The following is a 27,614-nucleotide window of genomic DNA, read 5'->3' as shown; positions in this document are numbered from 1 at the left end:
AACATATAACATGAAGAGAAAATGAATTAGTAATCACAAAACTCACAAAAAATAATAATCCCAGGCTTTTTTTAGCTTCACTGATGAATTCTATCAAACAATTAAAGAATTAGTAACAATTCTTCACAAACTCTCAAAAACTAGGAGATAAGGGAACAACTTATTTTATGAGGTGAGTATCAGCGAAACCAAAAACTGAGAAACACATCAGAAGTAAACTTCAGACCAATTCCCCCTTTTGAATACAGACCCCAAAATGATCAGCAACATCCTAGCAAACCGAATACAGTAACACATACAAAGTATTGTATAATATGACTAAGTGATATTTTTCCCAGGATTGCAAAATTGGTACATGTACAAAAACTAATCAATATGAACTGTTAATCAATGTTAGTCAGTAATCAAAAACATATTAATAGGAATTAAGAGCAAACCAAATAATGATCTCAATAGCATTTGCCAAAATCTAGCAAAACAAGGAAAGTAGTAAGATAATATAATAGCAGGAATAGCATTTGCCAAAATCTATACCTTTTCATGATAAAAACATTCAGTAAGCCAGGAGTAAAAGGATCTTCTTCAACCTGATTAAAGTACATGAAAAACCCCCAGCTAGCATCATACATGCTGGAAAAAACTTAACTTTTTGCCTTGAAATCAGGAAAAAGAAAAGTATGTCTGTTCTTTCCACATTACACTGGGATCCTTTCTACCCACAGCAATGAGGCAAGAAAAAGAGACAAAAGACATCGGTGTTGGAAAGGAAGAAGTAACTCTATCTCTATTCGCAGATGACATGAAAATCCTGTCGTATCCACTAAAATACTCTTAGAACTAAAAAAGCTAGGCCCAGCAAGGTTGCAAGATACAAGATCAATGTACACTCATCATGTTAAATTCTATTGCTCAGTGCTGATCACGTTACTTATTAAAATCATCCTCCCAAAGACAAGCCAAGACGTATGATCTTTGTACATCCCTTTTAAGAGGTAAAACATATTCCCCAGACATCCTTATTCACCAGAACATTGCCAGGAATAACAGCATTCCTGGCACTGGGCACTCAATAAATGGATAAGTCCTGGGAGGGCCTTATACTCTTAGGGATAGCGGAAGAGCAGCACAGTCTCTGGATCCACACAGCTCAGGTCCCAGCTCTGCTCCTCACTGGCTCTGTGACACACGCTCACAGAGTAAAATGGGAATAACAGAGCTGCTGGGGAAATGAATTAGTAACTATATGCAATGTGCTCAGAGCAGGGTCTAGCATAAAGTAAATGTGATGTAAATTTTACTGTGTTATTCAAGTCACTCTCAAAATTTCAACTGTGGAGAATATAAACAGCCTGTAGAATGCAGCATCTACTCCAAAGTCAGCATGTTTACGGCTTTCTCACAACGCTGCACCTTGGAAGATTCTGTTATAATTACAGCACTCTTCTTCCAGAACCTGTCTCAGCCCTTTCAGTACCCGTGTTCACTCAGCCCAAGTCGCAGAAAACAGACACCTGTCTGCAGTCCTGTGCTGTTTCTATTTTCATTCTACCAAAACTGCACCAGAACTCAACTCTTGCCCGACAGGCTTGACCTCATACCCTGCCAAGAAATTCCCTCCCCCCCAAGAAAGAACAGTCTGTTACCCACTCCTGGCTTTTAATGGGCCCACTAACTGTACAATATTGAGTTATCGTTAAATGTTATACCCCATGTTTATTCTTCAGATAAGTATGAATGGTCAGTGCCAACGTCACCTTCTAGGGGACATCTTCCAGTCAGTCACGGCCGCTTTCTGTCAGTTCCTGGAACACGCCACGTTTTGTCCTGCTTCAGTCCTTTGCATGCACTGTTCCCTCTTTCTGGAATAATCTTGTCCTGGCTAACAGAAGTGACTCTGCTTTCTTTATCAAACTGTTTATTTCCTTCTGCAAATTTATCACTTATTACTTGTTTGCTGTCTACAAGTGTATCTCCAACTACAATGTATATTCCATGGGGCAGGACACTTGCGGGATTATTTATCATTTATTGTATCCTCTGGTATAGAGGAACAGGGATGAATGGATGGATGGATGGAGGGATGGATGGATAGATGGATAGAGCAGATCTGACTTAATTTCTTACTCCCTAAAGTGAATATCAATAGGTAAAAAAAAAAAAAATAGAGATCAGAATAACCCTTCACGTGAAAATATTTTTAGTATATGGCATTTACCACAACAGAAAAGTAAATTAAAGCATTTTAGGACATTTTATATGGAAATGGTTGAAACCAAAGCAGTTTCCCTCTAGCCCTCAGTCACCTAGAAAATGAAATCAACCAGAATGCCCACATTGCTAAGCACTCCAACTAATCAAGATCTTATTATATATTGCTGGTATGTAATGACTCTAGGCTAAAAAATATTTTTAAATTACTTGCCATTATACCTCATACAGCTTCTGTGAAGAAATAAACTGATTTTCCTAGAAATTAAATCTGAGCCACCATGCTCAATGTTAGTGGCTACTTATCCTTCAGCTACGATGGTTTAAGAGTGAGGGCCAAATGGACACATTCCACTAGGATCAGCTGGTCCATAACTTATGGCAGACAAAGAGCCACCATTAACTAGCCAATACAGAAGGATACGATTACTACCTTTTATTCTACATAAAATTTTCCGACTCTAGAAAATACAAAGATGAAGGTGAAATCCATTAACTTAGCAACGAAAACAAATTGTTCTAACTCTAGTAGTATAGAATACAGGTGATTCTAAAACACTGTTAAACTCACCTTTAGGAACAGTCACTTAAATCCATTATTCTATAAGATTCTACAAGGTCAAAATCTAATTTCAGTGAATATTTGTCAATACCAATGGATATTTCTCCTCCAATTTATTTTATATCTTGATGTTAATTATATTTCTATTTTTCAAAACATTTTAAAAGCACATAATTATTTTAAACTATCTAACAAGAGAATTAAATTAGATTACTGTGAAGTTTATTCTCTCGTTTTATTCTTTTCTCCTTTGAGACATTCTCCCACTAGTAATTATCAATTATTACTGAAAACTGTTAAATAGTCACTTGAAATAGGGTGAATTTTATAGTATGTAAAATATAACTCATTAAAATTGTAATAAAATATATATAGAATTAAAAAAGAAAAGCAGAAACAGAGGGATACCTAAAAACACAAAAAAGATAAACTTCAGATTTCTATATTTGTTTGAAATTCAAAATTTTATCCATAAAGATGTGCTATAATAATGAGAGCTAAAATTTTATCTACTCTAAATATGAACAATATTACAAACATGGAGAAAGAATGTGAAAATAATTGCTGAAGTTTGGTGTTAAAAAAAACTAACTCATTGTAGTAGTAATTATGGGAGCCTGGTTGCAATTAAGTACAGGAAGGATATTAAAGCTTCCAAAGATATTTCTGTAAGCCACAACAGAAGAATAAGAGCAACAGAATAATTGGAACCATATCCAAACCCACTTCCTTGTTATTTACCAATATCATCTAAAGAACACTGTTTAGATGCTGACGTTAGACAATCTTCAGTTGACAACTTTAAATCATATAAAGACTAAAAAAAATTTTTTTAAAACCAAAGAATTTTATGACAAGGGTTAAAAGTTTATAGCCATGAAACTACAAAAAATTTGGTGCCCACTAAAAACCACATCCCGGCAACTGTCATGTCTATACAATGTAACTTTTATTGTGGTTGAGGCAATCATCTCTGAGTTAATAATTAGCTACTATTCAAATCAAGTGTAGTTTGTCCATTGTACACTAGACTGCTTTTAAGAGAGGGAGTACAAAATTTCATTTTTAGCAACTGCTATTAAATGTTACAATCATTAGTTTGTCATGCTATGTAATGCAATCAAAAGGAGCGGAAAGGTATGTTTTTTACCACTGTATGAAATCACAATCATTTTCCAGGCAGCTAAAATTAAGTTCAAATGTTATCTACTTAATGTAGGTGAACATTTATACAAAAAAATTTTTTTTTAATTTTTTAAAAAATACCAAGCTCACAGATGCAGAGAACAGATTGGAGGTTGCCAGAAGTGGCAGTGAGTATAGGCAAAATGGGTAAAAGGGATCAAAAGGTACAAACTTCCAGTTATAAAATAAATAAATCATCAGGATGTAATGTACAGCATGGTGACTATAGTTATTATTAATGAATTGCATATTTGAAAGTTGCTAAGAGAATAGATCTTAAAAGTTATCACCACAAAAAAAAGAAATTGTAACATCTATGGTAATGGATGTTAATTAGAACTTGTGACCATTTTGCAGTACAAACAAATATCAAATCACTATGGTGTACACCTGAAATTAATTTAATGTTACATGTCAATTTTTTTTTATACCTCAATTTTTAAAAAGGTAGTTAATGAGTCTTAGATACACTAATAATCTTAGCAACCTCCAACTAGGTTAGCTGCAGCACAACAGGCTAAATCACTGCTACCATGTTTTCCAAAAGCAAATCATCTCAAGTACTTATCCTAAGTCAATGGTTTTCTACCTTTTTCTAATCTTCCCTAGCAAACTTAGCGGCTAATGAGACCTACCCATTGGTAATACAGTTCTCCATCTGATCTCAAAAGATTGGGTGAGCCTGCTATTTGACAAATAACTGGGCTGGGCTTTGAGGATACCACTGTAAGCAAGAACAAATACTACTCCTGCACTTACGAAACTGACAGTCTCAAGGAGCAACATAAACAACAAATATAGACACACACCCAAAATGGCTAGAATGTAAAAATAAAAATGGCTGGAATGTATGTGTGTGTGCATATGTAATGCATATGTTTGCACTTACTGTACCCTCACTCTGAAACACCTACCTGAACCAACAACTTCCAGGGAACCATAGACTTCCATGCTGTGAATTAATATATTAGGTGCTAGAAGAGAATTAAACTCAACAATACTCTAAAAAGGTAATTTTTCCAAAGCTAATTCATCATTGACATAGAAGTTAAGCAATCTAGGTAGAGATCTGCAGACCTAGTAGAGTCCCAAATCCAGATCCAGCTACAAAATTTGCAAATACTGGTGCAAAATGAATAATGTATGTAAGGCCTCTTGTTCAAAGTTATTAAGAATTTCAAGGCAATGAAAACAGAACAATTAAACTAAGCTTCAGGCCCTCTGTGACTGCACAAGTTACACACCTGTGAAATTTTCATGGCTTCCATACTTAACTACACATGCAACCTTCAACCAGTCATTTAACCTATGTCAGGTTCCTTACAGCTATAAAACCAGTGGAAGTAAGAAAAAAATTTCAGCTTATTCCCACAACTAACATTTGTGTTTCTCTGTTAAGGAGATAGATCATTCATTTGGAGAGATTCCTTTGCCCTTTCATATAACCATTAAACTCCTGACGTGTCTCAAAGCTAGTGTTGAAAACGTATACACAGTATTTCACCTTCATTCATATTGATGTCTTTAGCCCTGTGTACACCGCCTTAATTTTATCTAAGAGAAAAAAATCTCCAAAGCACTGCTCTAAGTTTATTATTTTCCCATGTATACCATTTAAATCTTAAATTCCCAACAGAGTTCTCTCTCTATAAAGTGACTTTTCCCACAGTAAAATGTCTCCTTTTACAAATTAGACATTTTCTTTTTTTCTATCCCTGAAAAATTATCTAGTCAGAATCAACTTCCATATATGGTATAGCAGCTGGTTTTGCTCCAGTAAAAAAGAGGTAAAATGTCCATTTGACAGTGAGTTAACCTTTTTATTCCACTAGCTTAGTATTTAGCATAACATAACTGATAACTACCTAAACCAGGTAACCTGGACTCCATGGAAAGAATTCTGGGAACTAATTGACTTGAATGGAAAAAATATATATCTTTATTTTCATCAACATCTAAATAAAGTTTAGCATTTTCTTCAATTACGAATGTAGGCAACAAACCACAGGAGTATTAGCAGTACCTATGACTTCATCACCAATAAACGTCATATACATTGTCATATATTACAGTTATTGCATGTATCTTAAATGTCGTTAATATTCAACACTACCTCAAAACTGCAACAGTTATTGGACCCACTGATATATCTTGCGGTTTGATGTGTTTATAAAAAATCATATATGGTACAACACAAAATTAGTTTTTACACTGAAATAACTACATTTCAATATAATTAGCTTCCTTTGTAATCCTAAGTATATCATTTTATACATTTAAAAACATAATTCTGAGAAAAGGTCTACAGACTTCACCAGAATACCCAAAGGGTCCATGGCACAAAAAAAGGTAAAGAAGTTACAAATTCATGTTACAATAAAATAGAAACAACTGTATTCTCATTTTACAAGTAGTAATAGACCCACTTAATTACAGTCCTTAAAATCTAGTTCAACAGCAATGTCTACATACAACAAAATCTTCATGGTCCATTTATTTTAATATGACAACAATTAAGTACACCAAAAAAAAAAACAGCTTTTTGGTGTTTCCTGTTTTGTTTCTATTTTTACAGATGCACCCACTGAATTTGATATGAAAGAATATAATCCAGATACATGTTTTTACACCACCATCTAAAATGTTATTTGGATTGGTACCTGAGATGACAGTAGGTTACAATCAATGAACAGTCCTTTTCCAGTTTTATATCTTTGTATCAATCCAGCCATAATGGCTCCACATGCATATAGGCCAGTGGCAAGATCAGTCATGGCCACTCCTGGACGAACTGGATCGTCATCCTAATTTAAGATTTGGGTTGGAAAAAAACAGAGAAAATTTAAAATTAAAACCATCTATTATTTCTCAAATATTCTAAGGTCAAATAGAGGAAAGAACTACATATGACGTGCACACGCACACACACATGCACGAAATACAATAAACTACTATTGTGGATATCTGTTGGTGGTAAGGATGTATTTATATTTACTGTATATTTACTGTATTTCTCACCCCACCCTCTACCAACCAAACTAAACCAAAGCAAACGAAGTAAAAGATTTTTTTAAACATGTCTGAAGTTCCTTCTTAATATATTTTATCTTGTTTATACTGAAAAGGTAAATAATTGAACTTGAATTTAAATGAGTCAATCTGTTGGCGAGGAAAGAGTTAAAGTAGTATATTTTTCCCATGTTGGGGAGAAGGCTGGGGGTGGGGGGGGCGAGAAGGGGTAATATCCTTATAAGCATGCTAATAACTGGCAAATATACTGATGATATTTGCTTTAAAAAAAAAAAAAAAAAGAAAGAACTTACCCACATAAGACTTTTATCAGGATACTCCTGAGTTAGAATTATTAACTTACTATGGCAAACAAAGCTAGAATTCCTATTGGTCTAAAAAGTATAGCAGATATGATTTATGGGTATGGGGAATAAGCTATGCAATTATCTGAGTATAAAATGGAGATGTTTCACAGCCTGCAGTATTCTTCTCTTTTGTATGAAGTAATCCATGTACTTCATTAGAAATCTTATCTACTGCTCTGACATGGAAAGTTTTGTCTGTTGTGGGAAGAAAGGATCTGGGGACCTCTCTCAATTTCCAGGACTTCTTTCTGCTTCTCCTGTGTCTTTTCATTGCTTGTATCCTTGAAATTACAAGTAAAACTTGATTATGATTAACATACACAATTCATGTCAGTCTGATTCGACAATCCAATCCTTGACCCATTTATGTAAAGATACCAGAACAGTACCCAGCAAACGTTAAGTACCCTATAAAAATTAGCTTTCGAAATTATCATCAGCATCATTATCAGTCACAGTTATATCTGACAGTTCCTATTTTTCACTACCTTGAATTCTGCTAAGGCTCTCATTGCACCAAATACCTAAAAAAACCTACATTTAACACTTCATCTCATTGATACATTCATTCATTCACTTCCTGACTCATTATGCCATTCATTTACAGAAGCTAATTTTTCCTTTTCTGCAGTCCACACATAAACTATATTAATCATTTTATGACAGTACTAAATAACGTTAAAAGCAAGTAAGTGCAAGGAAAACAATGCCATGAAAATTGGAAACTTCCAGCAGTTTTCTAACTATCATTATTGGCAAAACTTGTATTGTAGTAGTTTGAAATCAGTAAATTTAGAATTTAATTTGTCATTGGGATTTAAGATTATTTAATGTGTTAACAGTGAGAAACACAGACGTCATCAAAATGGCGGCGTGAGGTGAGCCTCTGGAAATCTCCCCTGGAATTTACAACAAATGGAACAGCTATAATTCCACAAAGGACTCCCTGCACAGCAGACAGGCAAGACGAAGAGGCCCACTACTGAATTCACCTAAAGGTGGGCGAATCCCGCAAGCGGGGGAGGAGGGAAGGGAGAAGTGTGGAGACGGAGCCGTGGGGGCGCAGGACGCAGACCTATCTCAGTGCTCCAAGCTCGCTACATCCCAGAACTACCGCAGCTACGGGAGAGGAAAGAACTCGGACTCCTAGGGCTCTGCTTATGGCCCACAGTTCCTCCTGAGGGGTCAGCATATAATACGGCTGAACCCAACATTCACAGCAGAGACCTCGGAGCAAAGTCTGAGGGAAGAAAGCTGAAAATGGTGGCTTAAGCCCTAACTGCTAAGCAAAGAAAGGAAGCCTTAGACACTGAGACTAATCGCCCCCTCCCTACCCTCCCAGAGCTCGCCCCAACCCCACCTGCCGAATACGAGAAATAGAACAGTAGCAGTGTCAGATAAAAAGAACAGAATATTTGCTGTTCTGAGAACTGTGGACCACAAGACACAGATTCGCAGCCCAACTAGTTCTGGCAAAGAGGAGGGAGCTGTGGAAGCAGAACCAGCTGTGGTGGCGGTCGCCGCCATACTCTGGGCCACCTCTCACAACTCACCCGGCCCCGGTCCCCACATACCTGGGCAGATACCTCCGGCAGGAGTAAACAGAACTGCTGAAACACATGGACTCTGAATCTGGTGCAGGAAGAGCTTTGGAACTTCAAAAGCTCTCCACATACCCACACAGACACTGCGCCCTGTGACCCAGGCAAACTATTAACAGAGGAGAAGCACGTCTCCCATGGAATCCCCCAATTGTGTGAGAAGCTGGAATAGTGCAGAGAAAACATAGCACTACCGTGTGAGAGAGAAAAAAAGGCTGCAGTCGGAGAGAAAATAAAACATTCGACCAACAAGTCCTGGAAAACAAAAGAAAGACCTTTTCCTATCAACCTGTTGCAGAACCCAATCCTGTAGATGTCTCGGAAGAGAAATAATAAATCAGTAATTGCCATGAATAACCAAGGCAACAAGATAGCTCAGAAACGAAGTGAAAAGTTCCAGAAAAAGAACTTAAAGATATGGAAATATGTGACTTAAATGACAGAGAATTCAAGATTGCAGTTCTGAAAAAACTCAACGAGATGCAAGAAAACACAGAAAGGCAGTTTAATGAACTCAGAAACACAATCAAACAACAACATGAGCATTTTACGAAACAGATTGAAATTTTAAAAAAGAACCAAATGGAATTTCTGGAGATTAAGAACTCAATAGAAGAAATTAACAATGAAATAGCCAGCTTAGGTAGTAGAGTTGACCGGATGGAGGAAAGAATCAGTGACATTGAAGATAGAAACCTGGAAATTACACGGATGGAAGAAGAAACAGATTTGAGACTTGAAAGAAATGAAAGAACTCTACAAGAACTTTCTGACTCCATCAGAAAGAGCAATATAAGAATAATGGGCATATCAGAAGGAGAAGAAAGAGAGAAGGGAACAGAGAATATATTCAAACAAATTGTCGATGAGAACTTCCCAAACTTGTGGAAAGAACTGGACCCTCAAATCCAAGAAGCACATAGAACACATAATTACCTCAATCCCAACAGGCCGTCTCCAAGGACCATTGTATTGAAGCTGTCTAAAATCAACGACTAAGAAAGAATCCTCAAGGCAGCCAGGGAAAAGAAGACGGTAACCGATAAAGGAAAGCCCATTAGATTATCAACAGATTGTTCAGCAGAAACTCTACAACCCAGGAGGGAGTGGAAACAAATATTCAAACCATTGAAAGAGAGAAATTATGAGCCAAGAATGGTACATCCAGCAAAGATATCTTTTAGATATGAAGGAGGAATAAAGACCTTTCCAGACATACAGAAGCTGAGGGAATTTTCTAATACACGACCTACACTACAAGAAATACTAAAGGAGGCTATTGGACCACCATCAACAGGGACAATTTGTGCCAACCAAAACATAAACAGGGGGAGAGTAAAGGCCTGAACCAGAATATGGTAATGGAGAAAGTAAGTGTGCTGAAGAAAATGGAATACTCTAAATATCAAACTTTCTTTTACATAAACTTAAGGGTAACCACTCAAAAAAAAATCCAGAACTGAAATATATACTGTAATAAAAGAAGAAACAGAGGAAAACATCATAGAATACAACCACACAGAAATAATAGACAACAACAAAAAAGCAAAGAAACAATGGAGAGACAGCCTTACCAGAAAACTAAAGATAGAATGACAGGAAATCCTCACATATCAGTAATCACCCTAAATGTAAATGGACTGAACTCACCAATAAAAAGGCACAGAGTAGCAGATTGGATCAAAAAACTAAACCCAACCATATGCTGTCTCCAAGAGACGCATCAGCTACAAGGACAAGCATAGACTCAAAGTGAAAGGGTGGAAACTGACACTCCAAGCAAATGGTATCCAGAGAAAATCAGGTGTAGTCATACCAATATCAGATGAAACAGACTTCAGTGTGAAAAAGATAACAAGAGACAAAGATGGACATTTCATAATGGTAAAGGGGACTATACAACAAGAAGACATAACAGTCATCAATATTTATGCCCCCAATCAGAGAGCACCGAAATATACCAAACAACTACTAACAGAACTAAAGGGAGAAATTGACCAAAACACAGTTATACTAAGGGACGTAAATACATCATTGACAGCTATGGATAGATCATCCAAACAGAAAACAAATAATGAAATAGCAGCCCTAAATGACACATTAAATGAAATGGACATAATTGACATGTATAGAGCACTTCATCCTAAAACATCAGACTATACATTCTTTTCTAGTGTACATGGAACATTCTCAAGGATAGACCACATATTGGGACATAAAATCAGCCTCAGCAAATTTAAGAAGACTGAAATCATACCAAGCATATTCTCTGATCACAAGGCTTTGAAATTGGATATCAACTGCAAAAAGAAAACAGAAAAAAACACAAATTCATGGAGATTAAACAACAGACTTTTAAAGAACGACCGGGTCAAAGAAGAAATTAGAGGAGAGATCAAAAGATACATAGAAACAAATGACAATGAAAATACATCCTACCAAATTTTGGGGATGCAGTGAAAGCAGTTTTAAGAGGGAAATTTATATATCATTACAGGCCTATCTCAAGAAACAAGAAAAATCCCAAATAAATAACTTCATGTGACACCTTAAAGAACTAGAAAAAGAAGAACAAATGAAACCCAAGGTCAGCAGAAGAAAGGAAATGACAAAAATCAGAGCAGAACTAAATGAAATAGAGAACAAAAAGACAATAGAAAAAAATTAATGTGACAAAGAGCTGGTTCTTTGAAAAGATTAACAAAATTGACAAACCCTTGGCTAGACTCACTAAGATAAAAAGAGAGAAGACACTAACAAAATCAGAAATGAAAAAGGGGAAGTTATCACGGATGCCACAGAAATACAAAGGATCATCCAAGAATACTATGAAGGATTATATGCCACCAAATTCAATAACCTAGAAGAAAGGGACAAGTTCTTAAAAACATACAGCCGTCCTAGGCTAAACCATGAAGAACTGGAAAATCTAAACAGACCAATCACCAGTAACGAAATTGAATCAGTCATCCAAAACCTTCCAAAAAGCAAAAGTCCGGGACCAGATGGCTTCACTAGTGAATTCTACCAAACCTTCAAAGAGGATCTAATACCAATCCTGCTCAAACTCTTCCAAAAAATTGAAGAAGAGACAGTACTCCCCAACTCATTTTATGAGGCCAACATTACCCTGATACCAAAACCTGGTAAGGACAACACAAAAAAAGAAAACTACAGACCAATATCTCTGATGAATACAGATGCAAAAATCCTAAGCAAAATTCTAGCAAATTGAATACAACAATGCATTAAAAAGATTATTCATCACGACCAAGTGGGGTTAATCCCCGGAGCACAAGGATGGTTCAACATCCACAAATCCATCAATGTGATACATCACATAAACAAAATAAAGGACAAAAATCATATGATTATATCAATTGATGGAGAAAAAGCATCTGACAAGATACAACATCCATTTATGATTAAAACACTTAATAAAATAGATATAGAAGGAAAATACCTTAACATAATAAAGGCCATATATGACAAACCCTCAGCTAATCTCATAATTAACGGTGAAAAACTGAAGACCTTTGCTCTACATTCAGGAACACAACAGGGCTGTCCCCTATCACCTCTGCTTTCCAACACAGTGTTGGAAGTCCTCGCCAGAGCAATCAGGCAAGAGAAAGAAATAAAAGGCATCCAAATTGGGAATGAAGAAGTTAAATTGTTACTCTTTGCAGATGACATGATGCTATATATAGAAAACCCTGAAGACTCCACCAAAAAGCTATTAGAAACAATCAACAAATAAAGTAAAGTTGCCAGCTACAAAATCAACATACAAAAGTCCACTGGACTCCTATATACTAACAATGAAATCTCAGAAAAAGAAATACAAAAAACAATTGCTTTTCTAATTGCAGCAAAAAGAATAAAATACCTAGGAATAAACTTAACCAAGGATGTGAAAGACCTATATGCTGAAAATTGTAAGACATTTTTAACAGAAATTGAAGAAGACAGAAAGAAATGGAAAGACATTCCATGCTCACGGATTGGAAAAATCAACATAGGTAAAATGGCCATATTACTCAAAGCAATATACAGATTTAATGCAATCCCCATCAAAATCCAAATGGCATTTTTTAAAGAATAGAACAAAAAATCATCAGATTTGTTTGGAACCACAAAGACCCCGAATAGCCAAAGCAATCTTAAGAAAAAAGAACAATACTGGAGGTATCACACTCCCTTAGTTTACCTTATACTACAGGGCTACAATAATCAAAACAGCATGGTATTGGCAGAAAAACAGACATACAGATCACTGGAATAGAATTGAGAACCCAGAAATAAAACCACATAAATATGGACAGATAATTTTTGACAAAGAAACTAAAAACATGCAATGGAGGAAAGACAGCCTCTTCAATAAATTGTGCTGGCAGAATTGGACAGCCAAGTGCAAAAGAATGAAACTGGACTGCTGTCTGTCACCATGTACCAAAATTAATTCAAAATGGATCAAAGACTTAAGCATAAGACCTGACACAGTAAACTGCATAGAAGAAAACATAGGTACTAAACTTACCGACCTTGAGTTCAAAGAGCATTTTATGAATTTGACTCCAAAGGCAAGGGAAGTAAAAGCTAAAATAAATGAATGGGACTACTTCAAACTTAAAAGTTTCTGCAGAGCAAAAGAAACCATCGACAAAATAAAGAGGCAACCAACTGAATGGGAGAAGATTTTTGCAAACAGTGCCTCCGATAAAGGGCTAATATCCAAAGTATACAAGGAACTCATGCAACTCAACAACAAAAAAACAAACAACCCAATCCAAAAATGGGTAGACGACCTGAAGAGACATTTCTCCAAAGAGGACATACAAATGGCAAATAGACATATGAAAAAATGCTCAACATCACTAATCATCAGAGAAATGCAAATAAAAACCACAATGAGATATCACCTCACCCCAGTCAGAACGGCTACCATCAACAAGACAAATAGTAACAAGTGTTGGAGAGACTGTGGAGAAAAAGGAACCCTCATATACTGTTGGTGGGAATGCAGACTGGTGCAGCCGCTATGGAAGGCAGTGTGGAGGTTCCTCAAAAAATTACGAGTAGAATTACCATATGACCCAGCAATCCCTCTCCTGGATATCTACCAAAAAAATCTGAAAACATTCATACATAAAGACACGTGTGCTCCAATGTTCCTTGCAGCTTTATTTACGGTGGCCAAGACATGGAAACAACCAAAATGTCCTTCGATAGATGAATGGATAAAGAAGTTGTGGTATATATACACAATGGAATACTATTCGGTGGTTAAGGAAAGATGAAATAGGACCATTTGTGACAACATGGATGGATCTTGAGAGTATAATGCTAAGCGAAATAAGTCAGAAAGAAAAAGCAGAGAACCATATGATTTCACTGATATGTGGTATATAAACCAAAAGCAACAAAAGAACAAGACAAACAAATGAAGAAACAAAAACTCATAGATACAGACAATAGTTTAGTAGTTACCAGAGGGTAAGGGGGATCAAATATATGGTGATGGAAGGAGAACTGACTCTGGGTGGTGAGCACACAATAGATGCTCACCTATTTATAGGGATTTATAGGGATTTATAGATGATGTAATACAGAATTTTATACCTTAAATCTATGTAATTTTACTAACAATTGTCACCCCAATAAACTTAAAAAAAAAAAATTTCACCTTGAATGCCAAAAAAAAAAAAACCGTGAGTAACGAACTCAAATTTATGTTTAAGTTTATGGACATCTGCTTTCTCACTACAAAAATGAATTCAATCATATCTGCTCTGCTTTTCAGACCAATAGGAATAAATAGTGTAATAAATCCTTTGTATTTTACTTTAATTTCCTGAAAAGGGGAGACTATACCTGATAAATATTCTAAAAACATTATTACATTATCCAGAATAACAATGTGAGATGAATGAACATTAAACAAACATTAAGTCACCCATATATTAGAGAGAATATTGTCACTGTTAAAAATGACCATTTTTGCTACATAATTTTAGTGAAACACTAATTGAAACAGGCTTACCGTGTTTCCCCAAAAATAGACCTAGTTGGACAATCAGCTCTAATGCGTCTTTTCGAGCAAAAATTAATATAAGACCCGGTCTTATTTTACTAGGTACTAACACACTTTAGATTCAAAGATACAGATAAGTTGAAAATGAAAGCATGGGAAAAGATATATCATGCAAACAGCAGCTATACGAATGCTGGAGTAGCTGTTACTAATGTCAGGAAAAATACGACAAAAAAAAGAATGTTACTAGAGGGAAAAAAATTTTGTCATGAAAAAGGGGTCAATGCAATAAGAAGATATAACAATTATAAGCAAATACACACCCAACAATAGAGCCTCCAAAACACAAAAAGCAAAAAGTGACAAGTTTAAAGAGAGAAATAGCTCAGGAATAATAGGAGACTTCAATACTCAAATATGAATAATGAATAGAAGAACTAGATAAAAGATTAAAAAAAGAAATAAAAGGTTTTAACAAAAGGTTTTAACACCATAAACCAAGTATATCTAATAGATATCTATAAAACACTCCATCCAACAACAACAAAATGTACATTCTTCTTAAGTGCATATGGAACATTCTCTAGTACTGACCATATCATAGGCCACAAAACAAGCGGAAATAAATTTAAAAGGAATTCATACAAAATATGTCCTTAGATCTCAATGCAATGAAATTAAAATCAACAACAAAGGCAGATTTTGGAAAAAAAAATATGTAGACAGTAAATAAGATACTCCCAAACACCAAAAAGTAACAGAGAAAAATCACATAAGAAATTAGAAAACATTTTAAGATGAATTCAAATAAAGGCACAACATAACAAAATTTATGGATGTAGTTAAAGCAGTATTTAAGGGAAATTTATAGCTGGAAATACCTATATTTAAAAAGAAGAAAGACAATATCAATAACCTAGCCTTTCACCGTAAGACATTGGGAAAGAAAAAAACTAAACCCAAAGCAAGCAAAAGAAAGGAAATAATACAGATTAGAGCAGAAAAAAATGAAATAGAGAGTAGAAGTCCGATAGAGAGAGTCAACAAAACACAAAGTTGGCTCCCTGAAAAGATTAACAAAATTGACAAATCTTTACCTGAACTGTCTAAGCAAAACAAAGAGAAAAATCAAATTACTAAAATCAGAAATGAAAGAAGGAACATCACTAAACAACCTAACATAAATAAAAAGAATTATATGGAAATACTATGAATAATTATATGCCAACGAATTAGATCACCTAGATGAGACAGACAAATTCCTAGAAAGACACAAACTACAAAAACTGATAAAGAATAAATAGAAAAAAATGAATAAACATGACCAGTAGAGAAATAGAATTAGTAATCACAAAGGTTCCAACAGAGTAATAAAAGCTTAGGCTGTGGTTTTTAGTTTCACTGGTGAAATCTACCAAGCATTTAAAGAAGAATTAATATTACTTCTTCACAAATGCTTCCAAAAACTGGAAGATGAGGAAACACTTCTCAACTCATTCTATGAAGCCAGTAATATACTGAGGTCAAGCCACATCAAGACATAAAAAATAAATAAATAAAACTACAGACCAGTATCTCTTAGGAATGTGAACACAAAACAATCCTTAACAACATACTAGCAAACAGCATCCAGCCATATATAAAAAAGATTACACAACATGAACAATTGGGATTTTCTCAGAAACGTAAGCTTTCTTTAATATTTGAAAATCCGTTAGTGTAACACTACCATCTCATTAGAATACAGGACAAGTGCAACATAATCAACAAATGCAGAAAAAGTACTTAATGAAACTCAACATCCTTCATGATAAAATACACAGTACACTAGGACTAGAAATGAACTTCAACTTCACAAGGCCATACGTGAAAAAAATACAGCTAACATCAGAAAGGTGAAAAACTAAATGCTTTTCCCTAATATCAGGAATAAGACAAGGATTACTGCTCTTATCATTTCAATTTAACATTGTACTGGAGGCTTTAGCCAATGTAATTAGGGAAGAAAAAGAAGTAAAACTGGAAAGTAAGAAGGAAAACTATCGCTACTTGCAGATGACATAATCTTGTATATAAAAAATCTTAAGTAAGTCACTAAAAACCTCCTAGAACTAAAAAATGAGTTCAGCAAGTTTGCAAGATACAAGGCAATATATAAAAATAAATTGTACTTCTACATAGTGACAATAAACAAACCAAAAATGAAGTTAAGTAAACAATTCCAATTACAATAGCATCAAAAGTAATAAAATATATAGAAATAAATTTAACATAAAAAGTACAAACTTATACTCTGAGAACTTTAAAAAAAAAGAAGAAAAAGAAAGAAATTGAAGGCCTAAATAAATGGAAAGACATCCAACTGTCCTGAATCAGACTTAACATTGTTAATATGGCAATAGTCCCCAAATTGATCTATAGATTCAATGAAATTTCACCTACCAAAATCCTGGGAGCGTTTTTTTGCAGAAACAAAATCTAATCCTAAAATTCATATGGAAATACTAGGGACAAAGAATAGCCAAAACAATCTAGAAAAAGAAGAGCAAAGTTGGAAGAATTGCACTTCCCAATTTCAATACTTGCTATACGGTGGCTCAGGCAGTTGGAGCTACGTGCTCCTAACTCCAAAGGCTGCCGGTTCGATTCCCACATGGGCCAGTGGGCTCTCAACCACAAGGTTGCCGGTTCAACTCCTCCAGTCCCGCAAGGGATGGTAGGCAGCGCCCCCTGCAACTAGCAACGGCAACTGGACCTGGAGCTGAGCTGCACCCTCCACAACTAAGACAGAAAGGACAACAACTTGAAGTTGAATGGCACCCTCCACAACTAAGACTGAAAGGACAACAACTTGACTTAGAAAAAAGTCCTGGAAGTACACACTGTTCCCCAATAAAGTCCTGCTCCCCTTCCCCAATTAAAAAAAAAATCTAAAAAAAAAGAAAAGCTTGCTATAAAGCTACTGTAAATAAGGCAGCATGGTATAAAACAAATATACAGACAATGGAAACTCTCAGATTTACTTTCAATTTGTTTTGACAAGCGTACCAAGACAATTCAATGGGGAAAGAATAGTCTTTTCCAAAAAAAATGGGGAAAAGAATACAAACGAATTAAGTTGGACCCCACCTCCTCACTCTATAAAAATTAACTCTAAATGGACCTCAGACCTAAACATAAGAGCTAAAACTATAAAAATACAAAAAGAAAAGAAAAGAAGAAAAGAAAGGAGTAATTCCTCATGTTCTGGAATTTGGCAATGATTTCTTAGATATGAAATCAAATAGCAACAAAAGAAAAAAATAGATAAATGGGACATCATTAAAGTTAAAAATGTGTGCTTCAAGAAAATAGACAACCCAAAGAATGGAGAAACTTTTTTCAAATCACATATCTGATAAGGAACTTATAACCAGAATTTAGAAAGAATATTTGCAACTCTATCATAAGAACACAAATAACCCATTTTTTAAATGGGCAAAGGATTTGAACAGACATTTCTCCAAAGAAGATATACAAATGGCCATAATGCACATGAAAAGGTGCTCACCATCATTAGCCATTATGGAAATGCAAATCAAAACCACAATGAGCTTAAAACTCAACAATAAAAAGACAAATAACCCAATTTAAAAATAAGCAGAGGGTTTAAATACACATTTGTCCAAAGAAGATACATAAATAACCACTAAGCACATGAAAGGTGCTCAACTTCATTAGTCATTAGGGAAATGCAAGTCAAAACCACAATGAGATGCCATATCACATCCACCAGAATGGCTGTCATGAAGACAAAAGATAATAACAAGTGTTAGCAAGGATGTGGAGAAATCAACACTGTTACACGTAGCTGGTGGGGTTGTAAAACAGTGTACTTATTATGGAAAACAGTCTGTCGGGTCCTCAAAATGTTAAACATAGAGTTGCCATATGACCCAACAATTCTACTTCTAGGTATATACCCAAGAGAATGAAAACATATGTCCTCACAAAAAACACACACAAATTTTCATAGAAGCATTATTCACAAAAGCCTAAGAGTGGAAGTAACCTAAACGTCCATCAATTGATAAATAGATAAATGAAGTGTGGAATAGCCATACAATGGGATATTTTAGGCAATAAAAAGAAATAAAGTACTGATACAGACTACGACATGGAAAAACTTTGAAAACATTATACTGAGTGAGAGAAGCCAGTCATCAAAGGACACATGTTATATGAAATGTCCAGAAAAGACAAACCCTAGACACAGAAAGTAAAGCCAGAGGCTGGGAGGAAGTGGAAATAGGAAGTACTGTTAATGGGCATGGTGTTTTTTTTTTTTTTGGGGGGGGGGTTATAAAATGTTCTCAAATTGACTGTGGTGATTAATGGTTGCACAACTATGTGACTATGCTAAAAACCATTGAATTGTGTACTTTAAATGAGTAACTGGTATGGCATATGAACTACATCTTCATGAAACTGTTTTCTTTTTTAAAATACCATTATAATGCTGGTAATTAAACAAAACAGAAAAATAGAAATAAATAAAAATAAAGTTAACAAAAAGTCTTTTTTAAAGGCCTGCTAAAGAATTTGTATTTGGTAGAATTTGTATTTGTATAAAGGCTATTTGGTACCAATAACTAAAGATGTACCATTCATTTTCTAGTATAATTCAGAGATAGCTATGCTCATACTTTGGAAATCCCTCGTAATCATATTCCTGTCATCGAAGAATTGTCAGCATGCCAGAGGAAAAAGGAAATGAAAATAAATTACCATTTAGCCAGCAGGAAACCCCAGAGAACCACACTGTGGCTTTGAAGAGACTAAGTATTCCCAGGTATAATACAATCAGACACAATCCGAGAAGCAGCTGTGTGTACACAAGGACTGAAACTCCCCTTTCATATCTGAAGCTCCGCTGGAGTCCTACCACCATGACAATACAAAACAATGTGTCCCTTCTCAAATCTGGGAGAAATTGAGTGGCACTGTCTCTTTATGTCAATAGATATAGGAATTCATCACTCAGAATATTTAGTAAACTTCCATTTCAGGAAAAATGGGTAATTAACTAAATTTGTTAACCAGTATGCCGTAGAATCCCATCCTAATTTACTGAAAGAAATGGATTGAAACTGCCATGTAGACTTTTAGAAATTAAGTAATATTTTTATTTTACTAAATTTTAGTTCTAGAAATTAAGAGTAGAATTTTTTTTATTTTTATCATGGTCACTTACGAACTACTTTAAATGCATTTAGCTCTTTTAATAAATTAATGAAACCCTTTTATAAGAACAAATTGTGATGATTTTCCTGTAAAACTAAAATAGGTATATTTCTCATCAACAAAGGTATAAGAAAAGGAAGATTCTACTTAAGACTGAAAACACACAGTTATAGTGGGAGGACAAAGTATAAAATGAAAGTACTAAGAGTTTTCCCAATTATTCACTTTCCATATACATTCATGTATTTCTTCACCGTCATTGTTATCAATGATGTTTTCTTACATTCTTTCATTCCCCAGTATTCATTCATGTATTCAAGTACTCAGTAAAGGTAAACCCTGAACATTCATGAAAACACTACTGAAATGTGAATAAAGTACATATGGAGTTTAGTTAATAGTCTTGTACCAGTGTTAATTTCTTAGTTTTGATCATTGTACTCCAGTTTTATAAAGTGTTAACATTACAAAGTGGTAAAGGGTAGTGAGTACAGGGTAATGCAGAAGGGTATAAATGAAGCGTATAGGAACCTTGTGTACTATTTTTGCAAATTTTATGTAAATATAAAGTATTTTTAAAAATAAAAAGTAAAAAGTAAAACCTAAATTATTTATTTTAAAAAATAAAATGACAATTTCTAGTAGCAGAAATGTTTTAGTGCCTTTTATTTTTTAAAAATAATGCAATCTAGATAAAAAGAAAACAAAAACTACAGGGGGAAAATCACCTGTAAAGGTGTTTCTGTTACATCACAGTATCCTATATTATAAAATGAAAAAATTACCAAGCATTATTTCCCAGACACGATTTAAGACTATTTAACATTTTCATTCATTTTTCCATATCTATTCCCACTATTTTCAGAGTCTGCCAAATGAAATATACTGTAAAACAGGAAGGAAGAGAGGGAGGAAAGGAGGAAGTAAAAAATTATCTGTTTTTCTAAGTTATTATTTAAAACCTTCCTTTGGTTAAAAACAAAAAAGTATATAAGAAACTAATCAATTTGGACAGATATTCAATAAAGAGGTATGAATTTGAAAAGTCACTAAGCATTTTTTTCTTTAGTTATATTAATCAACCTAATTACTTATAAAACAACAAAAATGTTAAAACTTTCTAAGTAGGTGGCTTCAGCCCTAATTGGTAGGAAAATGGTAGAAGTACAAAGGACATCAGGGAGAACAAAAACTGGTATATTCAGATCAAAAGAGGATTTTAATGTACAAGAACACAGTCACCACAGCCACTCCTTTCACATTTATGGGCACAGACTCTGGAACTACACAGTATATGAACCTTCTAAACACACACTCTAATCAAACCACTCACTGATGCTAAAATTGTGCTTTATAGCGACATTTACATATTAATTTCACAAAGTAATATTTCCCTTACGTGAAGGAAATTCCATTTAATGGCTGAAACTCTGAACTCAGAGTTGTAGATTCTTCTCCTAGGTGCCTCCACTTTCTCACCTATTAATCCACCTGTAAGTGGACCCATACAGTTCAAACCTGTGTTGCTCAAGGGTCAACTGTACTATATTTCATATTTAAAATAGGTCTTTATTCTCAGACATTGCTGATAGGAATGTAAGTTGGTTCAATCTCAGGAATGTCAGTATCTATTGAAAGTACAAATGAACCCAGCATTCCTCTTCTAGGGACTTTTTTCCTGTAGATATAATGACACATGTGAGAAAGAACACAGGTATGCAAATATTCCCTGTAGTCTTATGCTAATAGCAAAATAATAAAAAAGAAACGAAATACTCATCAAGAAGAGGATGGTTAAATAAATTATGGTACATCCATAGATATAGACACAATAAGAGCAAGTATACTGATAAAGAAAAAGCTCCAAGATATATGAAATGAAATAAAATACAATATAAAATATTTAGTTTATGTAATCCTAAATGTGAATATTAAAACTCTAAAGCTGGGCCAGCCTGGTGGCTCAAGTGGTTGGAGCGCCGAGCTCCTAACGCCAAAGTTGCAGGTTCAATTCCCACATGGGCCAGTGAGCTGCGCCCTCTACAGCTAAAATTGTGAACAACAGCTCTCCCTGGAGCTGGGCTGCCGGTGGGCTGCCGAGCCACCATAACTGGCCGGCAGCCAGCAAGAGCTGTTGTGAGCTGCTGACCAACAAACCAACCTACCAAAATGACCAAAATTAAAAACACTAGCATTGTCAAAAGTCGGAAGATAATTAAAACTCTCGTGCATTGCTAGTAGAGTATAACCGGGTACCATTTTGTAAAACTGACAGTATACTAAAACTAAATATGCATCTAACCTGTGACCCTTCTGCTCTGTGCATGACCACCCAAAGACATTCAAAAGAATGTTTGTAGATATTTTATTCATAATAGAGAAAAGCTGGAAACAGCTCGTTCATCAACACAACAATGGCTAAACGGTGGTATGTTAATACAGCCTACAGCAATAAAACACACCACTGATACACACAAAATAGGATGAACTTCAAAAACATTATGTTGAGCGAAAGAAGCCAGACATAAAAAAGTACATACTGTAGAATTCTATCTATAGAAGTTCAAGAATAGGTAAAATTAGTCTATAGCAGTAGAAGTCAAAATAGTAGTTATCTCTAAGAGGAGGTGGTAATTCTTGGGAAGGGTATGAGGGAATTCTCTGGAGTAATGGAAATATGCTATATCTTGAAAAGGTGTTTATCCAGATGTATATATCTTTAAAATATCATTGAACCACGCCCTTAAGATTTTTCACTTTATTGTACAGATATTATACCTCATTTTAATCAGACTTCTTAAAAATTGAGAAAGTATATTACCAATTGCATTTTTTAAAAAATGAGAAAGGACTATTTTGCTTGTTTTTTTAAGGAATATTTCCAAAAGGATGCAAAAGAAAAGTGATAGCACTGATTGTCTCTGAGAAGAGAAGAAGGTGGGGTAGGGGCAGAGGAAAGAAGATTAATGTTGTCGACTCTTAGATAGGGTGACAAAAACAAGCCTGGTTTATTACTCAATGCTATCATATAGAGAGCCCTTCCACTCTTAAGAGTCCTGGTTTGTATGATAAAGCATATAGACAACATATTTGTGTTTCTTGTAGATTTAGTATTATGTTAATGTATTACTACCTCTTCAAAAATAAATTAAATATAAATTAAATATAATACAGTATCCTTGGACAACAATGTAAGAGCATTTTCTTTTTGCATAGTTATTTGTGTTTCCTCAGTTTTTAAAAGTGGAGATAAATATCTAAGAAGTCTTACTTGTAAACTTGATTTAATTCATCCTGCACACATGAGCCAAACTAATTTTATAAAGAACAGCTTTCATCATGTCATTCCTCTTGAGAAATCTCCCTAACTTCACTGTGAGCAAACAACATCCCAACTTGTTTACTTGACCTTGAAGACTTTCCCAAGTATGGCTTCAACCAACTTTCCCCACTACTCTGAAACCTTAACTCAGCTCTTCCGTAACTGGCCTATTGCTTTTCCATAGGTATGCCTCATTCTTTCCTGCTTCCGTCTTTGCTCACAGTGCAATCTCCACTAGGAATGTCTCAAACCATCTGAATCCCATTCATCCTTCCAGGTACCATTCAACTCAAATCCCATCACTGAGCCACATTTATATTTTATTTATTTAAGTCATAATAAGTTCTCTCCAACAGATCCCATAAATTAGAGCCATAAATTATATTTTAAAGATTTTATTAATTAAATTTTGTTAAAAAACATTTTAAGTGCATCTATTGTACTGGACACGAAGACATAAAGTTGACTAAGACATTGTCCCCACCCTGGAAGTTCTCACTGAAATAGCTGACAACTACCACCATACTAATTTGCCCTCATATATCTAACCCTCTCAGCTGCTTGCGAAGAACTTCCTTCATTGCAAACATCACATATGTAGACACACACACACACACACACACACACACACAGGCTTCTAAGCCCAGGCTTCTAAGATAATAAAACTCAAAGGCTTTCAAAGGTTGTTGATCCTTGTTAGAGGTCTTTTCTACCTTACAGTTTTCTATATTGTTTGCTACATAATGATCTACAAGTACTTAACTTTATACAGTTTTCTATTATTTTCTAATTTTTCCATGAGTATAAATCTAAACTCGTCAAATAAATTGTTACTTATAGAGCAATTTATTAAATTCCTTATAGTATCTAATACAATATTATATACATACGGTCAATCCATCTTTGTTCATTGATTTACCAATGTAACTCTTCTTGATGTTACAGGTGAATTGTTACTTAGAACATGTACTTGTATGACATATGTCTGAGTCATTTACTTTCCAGAATCTCTCATATTCACTCACTGATTTCATTCCCAACCACTATGCATTTAAAAAAGTTGATAGATAGATATCCTTTATGAATAATAAACGGTTAGCATAGAGCCATGAACATAAAAAAATGAGGGAATATAATTTTGTTTGAAACACATATTATACTTTAAATATACAGACCTTAATAAGTCATTAACTTCTGTCAGAGTCTCTGAAAAAATACCTGCTGTCTACTTCCAATGCAAAGGTGTTTTTAATAATAACACCTCTCATAAAGCTTCCAAGTGTGACCCACAAACCATCTCCAGCATTAAATATGCATACCAAGGGCTCCATCCACAAATCAGTATCTACAAGGGTGCAGCTGAGGAACCTGCAGATAAGCCAAGCAAGTGCTGATTTTTAGTGTACTACCTTACATTGGTAGTACATACTTGGAAGTGATGCTCACACACTTACTTTACTGAAACACAGAGAAGCTGTATGAGATGTTCAAGATCACAGAGCACAGTTCCAGGTATTCACTTTTCCATTCACTCAGCACATATATTAAGTGCTTACTAAGTGCCACGCTCTGTTCTAGGCACAGATACAGCTTTGACCAAGCAAAGACCATGGTCTTCTGAGGCTCATATTCTCCTGGGGCCCATTTTCAGCAGCCAGTAAACATCACATAGGAGTGAATTAAATGGAGCCAGGCCTCCGGACTTAGGTCAGTCTTTTCTCACGACACCCAATGGCCTGCTCAATCCCCTGTACCCTGTTGTATCAGTAGTGCACAGTAGCAAGACGCAGGTACAGCAGAAGTCAGGACTCGCTCTTCAGGCAGCACGGAGAGTGGATATGGTATAGCTAGAAGGAGTAAAGCAGACCTGGGTTCCACGTCTGGCTTCAGTGTTTTATGCATCTGGGCACTATGGGCAAGTGACCTAAGGCTTTAAGCTTCAGCTACAGAATTTATCAACACCTACCTGGAAGGATCAACGTGAGGATCAAAACATGTAACAGCATGTGTAAAACACCAAGCAAGAGGCTAGCCCAGCACAGGTCCTCAATATCAGTTCTCTTTTCCTCCCTAATCAAACACAAATCTTACCTGACAACACCACAGCACACCTAAAAGGCTAGACTTTAGATGTAGTGGAAGTCAATTGTAACTAGTTTGCTTAAATCTCATCATAAATTTTATCCTATATTATACATTTAGGTGATGCCCCTTTGGGAGAAAATGGTATTAATACTCTGTTATAGAAAACATATGCAATTTGTGTTTTTTCATCATAATACTTGTCTATACTTTGGGAACATCACCCATTTTTCCAAGCAGAAATATATTAGATCATCACTAAAAATATGTCTATATAATAATGTATCTTCTCTTCTCTTCAAACTCTTAATATAATAAGTTCATAAATAGTAAGTTCAGCCACCACTCCTTACCTCTTCAACCTCATTTTGCCCTTCTCTGCTACCTCACAACCATCAGATGACACTGGCATTCCTTGGGCTCCTTAAGTCTCCCAGACTCTTAAGTCTCCAGACTCCCAGCATTTGGATGTCATGCATGGTGTTGCCCTCTCATCACCAGGCTAATGTCCAACTGCATCCCCCCTTAACTATCTGGTCCTCAGGGAAGCCTTCCCTGAATGACCATCCCGAAACCACTAGGTACACCGTACAAGGGGATGTGGCGAAGCCTCCTAGTGGTACAGAAGCCTGGGTTCCCACCAGTCACATGACAACATGGAGTTAAGCTACAGCACAAATGCACAGCTGTGTAGCCAGATAAACGTTCCTATGTCACATGAGGTAGTTGGCAGTAGTGAGTCTGCACTGGCTAGTGAAAATATACACCAGGGTTTTCAGAGCTGACCCCTCCTGCGCGCCCTCTGCAGAGGATTGGGACATTGTGATCTATATCGCTGATAACAGGAAAACAACCCCTTCAAGGGTGACTTGAAGCACGACCTGATTCTCTTCAATCTGCTTTTATCCTTTGCTGTTGAACCACACTTTGCAGAGATTTTTGGGAGTATTACAGTGGTCTGAGGCATGCTGTGATATATATTAATAGCACCCTGTACTTCAGAGCTCTTTTTACTTGTATTTAATGCTTATTTGCTGCTAATGTTTGTTTTTCCCATTAAGGATTGTGCCCACCCTGTTGTCTGCCAGAGCTCCCAGTATACAGAGGGAACACATGTCCCCTACCACTCATTCAATCGATGAATTAAGTACTGGGAGATGTGTCCCATGTGAAACAAATACTGTTTATATAATTTAATACATGTAAAGTATATGAAATAATGTTTGGCACATAGTAAGCGCCCAATCTATGGTGAGGTAGAACACAGCTCGCCCAGGCAGGATAACACAAGAGATAAAGTTACTGACTTGTAGGTGGCACGGCGAGCACAGTGTGGTCACCAGTCAGAGGACAGAGTGCAGTGCAGTAGGAGCTACAGCAACCCTTCAGCTCAGTCATTTGTGTGTTCATTCATTTTCACGTTTGAACACACAAATGTAAAAGCCCCAGATCCTTCCATATATTCACAATGTAATTCAGTGCTCTGAAATAAAACCACCCACAATAATGACTTGTACATACAACAACTTCAGTGGGATAGAGCAAAGGGAAATAGATCCATGCTCCATTCTCTCAAGGGACAGAATGAAGAGCAATGCCCTTGAACAGTTTAAGGAAAGGCCACACACATCTTTTTCTAAGACTTGTGAAAATGAAACAGCAGAGAAAGAAAGTACAAAAGACTTTATATTTCAAGTCACTGAAATCTGAACGCCTGCTTTAAAATTCATAAAAAAGAAGGCTTTAAAAAAGAACACTTGGGGTTACTTTACCTATTTACCCTAATACTGCAGGAATATTTTCTGAAGAATTAACTGAAGAAAGTGATTCAGGGAAGAAACACCTACTGGGGAAAAAAAATTTAAGCCTACCAATCTAATTTGTTTTAGAAATGGATGTCTCTTAGTATTTTTGTTTACTGGGCTTTCACACATTTTTTTTTTTTTAATTTAAGGACATTCTTACTATTTTCTCCCAGAGTGCATTTTCTAAAAGTCTTTGATTTAACCAACCACATTTT

At 35.4% G+C, this 27,614-nt stretch overlaps 1 protein-coding gene across 6 annotated transcripts in view; it reads right to left on the bottom strand.

The window, feature by feature from the left end:
- The window catches only part of SUGCT (succinyl-CoA:glutarate-CoA transferase), a 719,436-nt gene that overhangs the window by 597,513 nt on the left and 94,309 nt on the right, over positions 1 to 27,614 (bottom strand). For 5 of the 6 annotated variants that reach the window (XM_033088468.1, XM_033088470.1, XM_033088469.1 and 2 more), the window contains exon 8: positions 6,616 to 6,759. The exons of the other annotated variant lie outside the window; for it this stretch is intronic. In XM_033088468.1, the coding sequence (XP_032944359.1) occupies positions 6,616 to 6,759 (144 nt within the window). The remainder of the gene's footprint in view (positions 1 to 6,615; positions 6,760 to 27,614) is intronic. 6 annotated transcript variants of the gene reach the window in all.

The sequence above is a fragment of the Rhinolophus ferrumequinum genome, chromosome 20 (genome assembly GCF_004115265.2).
Source record: "Rhinolophus ferrumequinum isolate MPI-CBG mRhiFer1 chromosome 20, mRhiFer1_v1.p, whole genome shotgun sequence".
NCBI lineage: Eukaryota > Metazoa > Chordata > Mammalia > Chiroptera > Rhinolophidae > Rhinolophus > Rhinolophus ferrumequinum.
This window is presented reverse-complemented; position numbering and strand designations above follow the sequence as displayed.